This window comes from Conger conger, chromosome 2 (assembly GCF_963514075.1).
Source record: "Conger conger chromosome 2, fConCon1.1, whole genome shotgun sequence".
In the NCBI taxonomy this organism is placed as follows: Eukaryota; Metazoa; Chordata; class Actinopteri; order Anguilliformes; family Congridae; genus Conger; species Conger conger.
In genome coordinates, this window is record NC_083761.1 from 6,070,371 (window position 1) to 6,080,185 (window position 9,815).

General features: G+C 44.9%; 1 protein-coding gene across 1 annotated transcript; it reads left to right on the forward strand.

Moving 5' to 3' along the window:
- Positions 1-474: 474 nt before the first annotated feature.
- On the forward strand, positions 475-6,717 carry rrp36 (ribosomal RNA processing 36). The gene is made up of 8 exons (XM_061232756.1): positions 475-592; positions 1,083-1,494; positions 1,701-1,833; positions 2,140-2,206; positions 3,915-4,019; positions 4,781-4,855; positions 5,762-5,879; positions 6,315-6,717. The coding sequence occupies exons 2-8, from the start codon at positions 1,083-1,085 to the stop codon at positions 6,455-6,457; spliced, it is 1,053 nt and encodes a 350-aa protein (XP_061088740.1). The 5' UTR covers positions 475-592; the 3' UTR covers positions 6,458-6,717.
- The last annotated feature ends 3,098 nt before the right edge of the window (positions 6,718-9,815 follow it).

Sequence of the window (9,815 nt, forward strand, 5' to 3'; positions counted from 1 at the left end):
GTCGGTTGCTCAGATACAGAAATGGGTAATGTTGTCTCTGCACACTCTTAGCAACTGTATTACAAAATGTGAATGGAAAATAGCATTTATCTGAATCTGTTTGCCCTGAAGCTGTGATGCCATAAAATAACATTGTATTGATCTTCATTACTCGGTGCATTTTTGAAAGTGAATGTCTCGCTCGGTTAACTGTAAAATGTATAAAATATTGAGTTGTTTTATAATGGCTTTTGTTTTTCTTTTTAGATTTTTCTACTGCAAAAGTAGGCCTAATAAATCTTTATGTGGAAAAAATAAAAGCCCGTTGTCCTTTTTTTGCAGCATCGCGTTCTATACGCCTCTCATGACGTACAACTTTGCTGTTTTGCGTATTTCATTTTTGAAAACAAATGTATCGTTAACTAATGAAATGATACTTTACAAGTATCGCCCCCTGTTGTTCGGTTAAAATCACAGATTTGGTCTGTGGTTTAAAAAAAACTTTGACGTCATCATTGTGAGACACACATTGCTTCGCTAACTAGTAACAAACATGGACGCACGTGGATAAAACAAGCATTATTCTTGTGGTTTTTAAAGATCATAGTGTAACGTAAGTATTATTGTATACAATTAAAATGTAATGTCAATACACGCCACGAATACTGCAGAATATTGCATCCCACAAACGTAACCCGCTAGCTTCTTGCTAGTTAGCGAGTTGTCAAATGATAAAGGCCTGAAAATCAAGGGCATAATTTTGGTTTCGTACTGTAAATACAGCGTTGAAGTAGTCATGTATACTTGTGAGGCTAGATGGTACGTTCGTTAACTTGCCGGTGAGTAAGATAAGGAACTAGCTAGCTAGAAGGTTAAGTAATTCTCATGGTTGTTGGACGTCTCCTGCATTGTGGTTACCTGGCTAGCAAAGTAATGTGTAATTAACTCAAACTATTGCATTTAGTGATAGCTAGCTAATGCAGCTAACTATCCAGCAATTTGGTGCTACTTGTGTTTATCGCCGTCTAACTAGACACTGCATGTTTCAACAAACAGACTATCATAGTTGATTTCGCCAACAACATTTGTTGTCTTTCTAACAGATGATGGCCAGCAAGAAAAAATCGGGGGTGCTCAAACGCAAAAGCACGGGAAAATCTCCGGGTGGGCTGCGTCAGAAGCTGGAAGCGGCCGAGCCTGTGAGCAGCGACGGAGAAGACTCCGAGTTGGAAAGAAACTTTGCACTTTTTAGCAAACGGGGCGCGACGACAAGCGCCGGACAGGAGCACGAATCAGACCGCGAATCAGATCCCGAAGAAGATGACGGTGATCTGAGTTCAGACGGCAGCGAGTCTCCCGAAGAGGCGAGAGCTACCGAGTCCGTCCCTATCCAAGGGGATGTTGAGAGCAGCGACGGGGAGGCTGAGGCAGACAGCGAGGATGACAGTTCTGACGAAGAAGAGACACAACCCGGCGACGATGGAGAAATGAACGCCGAGGAGGACCTGAAAAGCGGTAGGTTAAGTTTGACATTGCGTTGCTTATTTTTTAATTGTTTATTTTTGCTGTCAATCAAAACTTTTACAAATTACACATTAACACTTTAAAGTTGGGTGCTCGGTTTACACCTTTTTGGTTTTGTTTGGGACTTTGTATTCTTGGACAAACTTATGTATGTTCAGTTTTTTGTTTTTTTTTGCTGTACTGCCATCGCTCCCTAGAACTTTCCACAATGTCTTTCGAGGACATCATGAAACTGCAGAATAAAGTCGGGTTGAAGGTTTACAACGAAGTGGCCTACGGGACCAAAAACAAGCAGGCGCACGGGAAGAAGAAACGCCTGAACAAGAACAGGTAATCCCATGGATTATTTAAACCTCTGAACTGCAGCGATGTTTTTGTCTGTCTCTTGTTAGGAAAGTGTTACATCATACATCAAAAAGGCCAAGGTAAACAGTCTACAGGCATCAGTGCTCTCCTGTAACCCTTTAAAGCGTGAGATCGCAAATACATGAATGCTCTTCTATATTCGAATGATGATGTGCAATCACGACTAGTAACTGAAAGCAATTGAGTTATTGAACGCTGAATTTCCCCCCAGAAAACACACTGTAAAAAAGGTTAACGGTTTGTTCTGACTGCATTGTTTTTCTCTTGTAGGCCTATGGAGATATCCGCAAAGAGGCCAGCTCCTTTTCTAAGACAAGTGGTGTCTGTCAAAAAACCGGTAAGCGTGGAAGAGGGAGGCTATCTATTGCCATTGCCAGGAGCAGAGGAAATGTGTTAAAATCGATCCTCAATACGCCCAGCTAAACTACTGCTCCTATCGTGTTTAAAGAATAAATGCTCTTGGCACCCCAAGACAAGGATTTTCAGATTCATTTTAATCAGTAAACAATTATAAAATAGCTTCTGACAGAGATTGAGGACATCGGTACCATCCTTAGTTTAAACATCATCAGATTGAGCTCGTACATCATGCCGCACGTGAAGTTAAATTCACAAACCGCTTACGGTCCCTTTTCATCTTAAGGGTACGACGTAGCACTTACATGGTATGCACTTAATGTACGTTGCTTTGGATAAAAGCAGCTGCCAAGTAAATGCACTGTAACATAAGCGTTACATTTGAACTATTATCAGTGGGTAGCTCCATGCGATCAAATGTATGCAGTTTTTTTTTTTTTCCAACCTACGGTATATAGAAGCTCGAAACCTACCTGTACTACCCAATAGATCTCTGGTGATTGCGTACTTGGAAGTACAGCTCATAGCGCCCCCCTTCTAGTCGTGGCTGCTTTAATAGCGTTACTGCTGTTCGTTCTCCTACTGGGTGGTCCAGATAGATTCTGTGTTGCGTGTGCCTCCCGTTGAAAATGCAACCGGCCCCTTGTGTGCATGAAAGTGTGAACATGCCATTACAAGAGAAATTGGCCCATGTTATGCCAGTAACGGAACTGCCAGATGGGTGGCTCTGTTATAATCATTATCATTAGCAGACGCTTTTATCAAAAGTGATGTGCAGTTGATAAGCAGGGGACAAGCCTCCCCTGGAGCCTTGCTCAAGGGCCCAACGGCTGTGCGGATCTTATTGCGGCTACACCGGGGATTTAACCACCGACCTTGCGTGTCCCAGTCAAGTACCTTAACCACCACGCCACAGGCCACTGTGGGGCTACCTTATTGCTAGTCTGCAACATAAAGCAACTTTTATCACGTCAGACGGGATACTCGTAATCAGTCTCTCTCCTCCTTTCTCCACTTAGGCTATTACACCTTTGATATTTATATTTCCTAATTCAGCAGGTGTAGTTGATAGACTATGTGGAAGACCTTCCCTGATAGAGGATATATTTAGCTCCGTAGCTGTCGACTAACGGTCCCCGAGGTTCTCGATAATTTATTTTGCTCAGGTGAATGTTTCGCTTGTTCACTTTGTGTTTTGTGAAGTCGGCTTATTTCACGCATCGTCTTTTTCCGCGGCGCCAGGGGCCGATTGTTAGTATTTGTATCGTGGGAGGTTGTGGTAAAATGAGCTGTTTGGAGCTGTGAAGTGTTGGTTTATCGAGTCTGTTTCAGTGTGAAATAGGTGACTAGAAAGCAGTTACTCCGCTACACTGAGTGAGCTGAATGTAATTAGAGTCACCCCCCTCCTTTCTCTTAAACCCAAAGCTTCAGACGTTTATTTTTGTTTTTTTTGGTGAACTTTCCAGACAAGGCAATCTACAGCCCTCCTTAGTGTGACTCTGCACGCTCCGCACTCTAAAACAGCATTCGTTCTCAAACCAATTCACTTTTCTCTTTCTCGGCCTGTGCCTGTCCGTCTGAAAGTATTTCTCTTTTGTGCCGACGGTGCAGAATTGGGCAGGTTTATGAAGCGTACTGTTGGTTGAATTGCGCTTTTGTTTAATTGATATTCTGGGATGATTTTTCAGGTTCTGAGGGACCCTCGCTTTGACGACCTGTCTGGGGAATACAAGCCGGAGATCTTTGAGCAGACCTACAGCTTTATTCAGGACATAAAGCAGAAAGAAAAAGAGGTATGCGCTCCTTATGAAACCCATGCCATGTTTAGTTTATATAGAAACATATGAAACGTTCTTTAACTCTTAATACATTTTTAATTTGTAATAAAATAATATTACGCTTTATTTATAGAATGTCTTTCATATGACAAGCCAGGCAGCTCACAGTGAGGGAAAAAAGCTTGTGAATTTTAAGAAATAAAGGGTATAGAAATAAAAAAGGAATAAGTGGTAATTTGTGAATATTGTATCGTGTATGTTATTCTTATTTAATCAGATTGCCCTGTGCTGTGTGGGCAAAAGACCAGCCCAAAGAATGAAGACCATGTTAAAAGTTTACTGAACACAGACAGTCTTGATAATGTACTGCACACAGACTGTGTTTATAATGTACTGAACACAGGCTGTTTTTATAGTATACTGAACACAGACTGTGTTTATAATGTACTGTACACAGACTGTGTTTATAATGTACTGAACACAGGCTGTGTTTATAATGTACCCAACACAGACTGTGTTTATAATGTTCTGAACACAGGCTGTTTTTATAGTATACTGAACACAGACTGTGTTTATAGTATACTGAACACAGACTGTGTTTATAGTATACTGAACACAGACTGTGTTTATAGTATACTGAACACAGACTGTGTTTATAATGTACTGAACACAGACCGTGTTGATAATGTACTGAACACAGACCGTGTTGATAATGTACTGAACACAGACTGTGTTTATAATGTGCTGAACACAGGTGTCTGCTGTTTGTGTTGTAGATGGTTCAGAAGAAGCTACGGAAAGTCAAAGGGCCCAAGAAGAAGGAGGAGCTGGAACAACTGCTGAAGAGGATGGTGGGTTTACCTGTGCTTAGCCTCTCAGCCTCTACAGATTTACCTGGCTGCTGATAACCTGCGCTCAGCCTCTCAGCCTCTACAGATTTACCCGGCTGCTCATAACCTGCGCTTAGCCTCTGAGCCTCTACAGATTTACCTGGCTGCTCATAACCTGCGCCCAGCCTCTCAGCCTCTACAGATTTACCTGGCTGCTCATAACCTGCGCTCAGCCTCTCAGCCTCTACAGATTTACCTAGCTGCTCATAACCTGCGCTCAGCCTCTGAGCCTCTACAGATTTACCTAGCTGCTCATAACCTGCGCTCAGCCTCTGAGCCTCTACAGATTTACCTGGCTGCTCATAACCTGCGCTCAGCCTCTCAGCCTCTACAGATTTACCTAGCTGCTCATAACCTGCGCTCAGCCTCTGAGCCTCTACAGATTTACCTGGCTGCTCATAACCTGCGCCCAGCCTCTCAGCCTCTACAGATTTACCTGGCTGCTCATAACCTGCGCTCAGCCTCTCAGCCTCTACAGATTTACCTGGCTGCTCATAACCTTACAGATTTACCAGAGCCAGCCAGTGAGTCACTAGTTCAGATTGCTCTGTAGCGAGGGCGTGTGGGGGAGCCAAGCAGTGTAGCCACATTGCACAGGTGTAGAACAGACAGGTGTGGAACACTCAGGTGTGTAATCCTCAGGTGTGAACATTCAGGTGTGTAATCCTCAGCTGTTGAACACTCAGGTGTGTAATCCTCAAGTGTGTAATCCTCAGGTGTGAATGCTCAGGTGTGTAATCCTCAGATGTTGAACACTCAGGTGTGTAATCCTCAGGTGTGAACGCTCAGGTGTGTAATCCTCAGGTGTTGAACACTCAGGTGTGGTACGCTCAGGTGTGTAATCCTCAGGTGTGTCTCTCCCCGCAGGTGCACCAGGAGGAGGCCCATAAGCGGCAGCAGCAGCAGAGGGAGAAGCAGCTGGAGCTGAAGAGGAAACAGAGGGAGCTCGTGGGACACGGACACAAGCCCTTCTTCCTCAAAAAGTGTACGTTCCTCCCCCAAACCTCTATCCAGACCCCTGCTCTTATCCATCTCATCCTTCTCCTGTTCATGTGTTACTCACATCCTGCTCAAGGTTTATCTCATATGCTTGTTTGCTCGATCAAACTCGCTCATTAGAAGAAGAAGAAGAAGAAGAAGAAGAAAGTCCGCTTTATAATTTTAACGGACAATGGCGGCCATCTTGGGCTTCAGCAGATAGTCTATGCCTGGCCTCGATCTGACAAATGATCCGAAACATCACATCTTTAACGGTCACCTGAAAATACATGTTTTTACTACCAGGTGTGTCCGTTTTGTTTGGTTTAAACTTTTGGCGTGAAGTACAGGGGTTAAGGGGGGGTCAGAGGTCAGTGTGAGGGCGTGGTTGGCCGCAGTTCTCGTCGTAAACCTCACGCGTTTCTGTCCTCTATCCCTGCAGCCGAGCAGCGCAAGCTGGAGTTGGCGGATAAGTACCGCGAGCTGAAGCGCAGCGGGAAGCTGGAGAACTTCCTGAGCAAGAAGAGGAAGAGGAACGCCACCAAGGACCGCCGGAAACTGCCCCCGCGCCACGCGGAAAACTGACGCTCTTCCCGCCGGGAACGTCCGGAATGGCGGGGCGGATGCGGCCGCCTCGGTCACTTGCGGGACTCTTCGTTTGAGGTCGACGGTCGATGGAGAGTAGCCGGAGCCTGGCGAGTTGTGTGTCGTTCGGTTGTCGGCTTGGCGGTCGCCAGCTGCAGTCAGAACCGCCGGGATCCGGTTCCGGACCGGTTCGTACGGGGCCCAACCCGTGAAAACGAACTTGTGTTTTAACCGTGAAGTAAATGTTTGTTTATCTCCAAGCCTGCCTCAACCCTTTTCTTGCGTCGGTGTGAATTATTTTAAGTGCGAGGAGGAAGCCGGGAAAAAGGCCCTGCATTTGAATGAGATGATTTTGGAGTGCGTTTGTCGTGTTCCTAACAAGCGCGCCGTTCTGCTAAGTGTCCTTTCACAGACGGGGCAGCTGTGTGGGGCACTTCATCCAATTTGGCGGGAGTATGTGAGCTGTCTGCCGGCCGATTATCACCTCTGCATTTTGGAAGGGGGGACGGGGGACGGTTGTGCTCCATTCATTTCTCACAACGTTAATTTTAACGGTAACCGTCACACCGATGAGCGGTTTTGACGGCTCCGGTGTAATCGAACGGCCCTCCAGCCGCGTAGGGACGATGACGGGCCGTGATCTCTTTTTTTAAAACCCTGCCAAGTGAAGAGTCACCGGGGCTGCCAGACTGAACGCTCCGTGCCGCGGGACGGCGCGGCTGCCAGGTCCGCCGTATATCGCCACGGCCCCCGGCCCGGCCGACCCCGCGCGTCTCTCCGACGAGAGAGGGGGGCGGAGCCAGCGGAACGCACCGTGTCCTGTGAGAGGGTCCTGTGAGAGGGTCCTGTGAGAGGGTCCTGTGAGAGGAGCCTGTGAGAGGGTCCTGTGAGAGGAGCCTGTGAGAGGGTCCTGTGAGAGGAGCCTGTGAGAGGGTCCTGTGAGAGGGTCCTGTGAGAGGGTCCTGTGAGAGGGTCCTGTGAGCGTCAGAGGTCTGAGCGTCAGCACCGGGCCAAGAGGGGAGCGGAGGGGAGCTGGCAGTCCCACGGTAAAATAAAAGCCCTTCACCTCGGAAAATTAACACTGGCAGAAGGCTGACGGCATTTTTTGGAACAATCTGCAACAGCAATCAACTTGTCAGGGGAACGGCACTTCATACCGACGGCTAGTTTAATGGGGAGTGAATAATAATAATAATAAAAAAAAAGCTCCTCCTGCCAGCCTGGGAGATTAAAAAAAATAAAAAAAAATAAAAAAAATATGTGTGGCGTACACAGCCTCACTCTGCATTGCCTTGGCAGAGTTGGAGGTGTTAAGTGGTTTATGTCGTTGAGACGTCTGTAGACAGGAATCGCAGGGAAGTGCTTGTGGAGTGGCAATTTTCGGTGCTTCGGCGGCAATTCAATTATACGAGGCACATAAGGAGCTTTTACTGTATGTATGCAATGCATGTCATTTCACCCTAATGGCTCTGCGTTTCTCAGTTCTCCGACTGCCTTGCAGAAATATAACAAAAAATATACATATATATATTTATATATCCCGAGCATAACAACTGCAGGCGTCTCATTTCGTAGACCTTGGGGGTAATTGAGGATTCATTTCGGTTGTTTGAGGCACAAACATTTTTCAATTATGAAAATTCCAAATTCCACAGATTACCTTGGCAGCGATGGGAAACAAAATGATGAAGCTGCGTTTCCCGGTTTTAACCACCAGGTGGAGCAGTTAACCAAATCCCGGGGAAGAAAGCGTCTCATCGACGCCTGAAGCGATATAGTCTGGAGTTGGGCCTCAGCACTACAGTTTGACTATCTGCAGTGTTTTTCATGCACTTATTTTATTTAATAATACACATTTTACCGAGGGGTGCCTTGATAGATCTTTGAGAGGGCCTGGCTTCAAGGCTATTCACTCCCCATTGTTTGTCTTGGTTATGTACAGTTCCTCGTTAGAAAAAAAGACTTTCCGGCAAGTGGATCGCAAGGATTGAAATTGAGAAACCCTGATCGATATCAAACCATGTTTACCTACTGGGGAAAAAGCTATTCTACACTAGACTTCATTTATATTACCCCCCATCCAATATTTGTCTTAAAATTATAACACATTCTGAATTCATTGTCTTAATTTTCAGGCTGAGTGCACGGATTGGACGGTATTGATCACATGGGACACCAGACAGGCCAATGGGATGAGTGATGAGAGCATGCATTGGGACAATCCCATAGCCTTCCAGCTGCCCACCAACATTCCGTTTTTAATTGGCTGTTACTAGGTCTGACGAGTCTATTGCAGTTCAGCTGCTTCAGGCTGGCTAAAGGCCTCGTGTCATGGCCAAAGGATCTCTTCCAGTGTGAGTGTGATTGGGTGTTTTATCATATTCATAAGTGAGCTTATTCTGCTTGTGTGCTGGAGTTATGGAACATATTTCTAATCAAATCTGCAGGTTTGTCAGAAGTTCACTATTTTAAAATGTCTTCAATTTTCCATTTAATATTATCTATTATATTATATGTACCTGTATGTCACTTTAAACGGGAAAATCACAGTCTACCGAATTAATTCAAGTGGAGAAACTGAAAATCTCATTACTTACTCTAATACTTTGTAACCTCTCTTGTGAAGATGTTCGCCGTGTTTAGATGAATGAAGGAGTTAGTCATGAAAATAATAATAATAATAATAATAATAATAATAATAATAATAATAATAATAGTAATGATAATAATAATCAAAAACTTGTTTCAAGGCGACTACAAAGGTTTTAATCCAAATAACCGGTATCTTAGCATTGTGAAAACGTTTATGTCTGGACGATGGCGTAGATCAATCAATTTGTCCTCAATGTCCTTGTAAGCAAATGCAAGCATCTTTTTTTTTCTTTCTTCAGGAACATTCTGGCAAGTTCAGCGATGTGCAAAGTGTGCGATTGAAAAAGAAGGGGCCCTTTCAGCAAGGTGACATCCTCAACGCTGGAGGCGGCTGAACTTACACTGGCCCTACGCTGTTTCTGAAGAAATAGTTTGCCTGACGAGGATGCTGATGGAATCACTTCCCCTGAATGCAGAATGCAGCGTAATACTATTTAAAAGAGTGGGAAACGCTTCTAAAAAGGAGTTAAAACACTTTATAGAGGCAGTAGCGGCTGTCACGTTGAGCGAGGTTGGATGCGGAACATGATTTTTGAATTAGGTCTATTTCTCACATTGCTCGATTTCGCACTTACTGGTCGTCATCGTCCACTGATGTGTGAAAAATGTTATTTTCCATGGTTGAAGATGCCAGACTGCATCAATTGTCATCAAACGCATTGTCACGAAATTCTGTAAGTCACTTCCATACCACAGAGCATGTGTA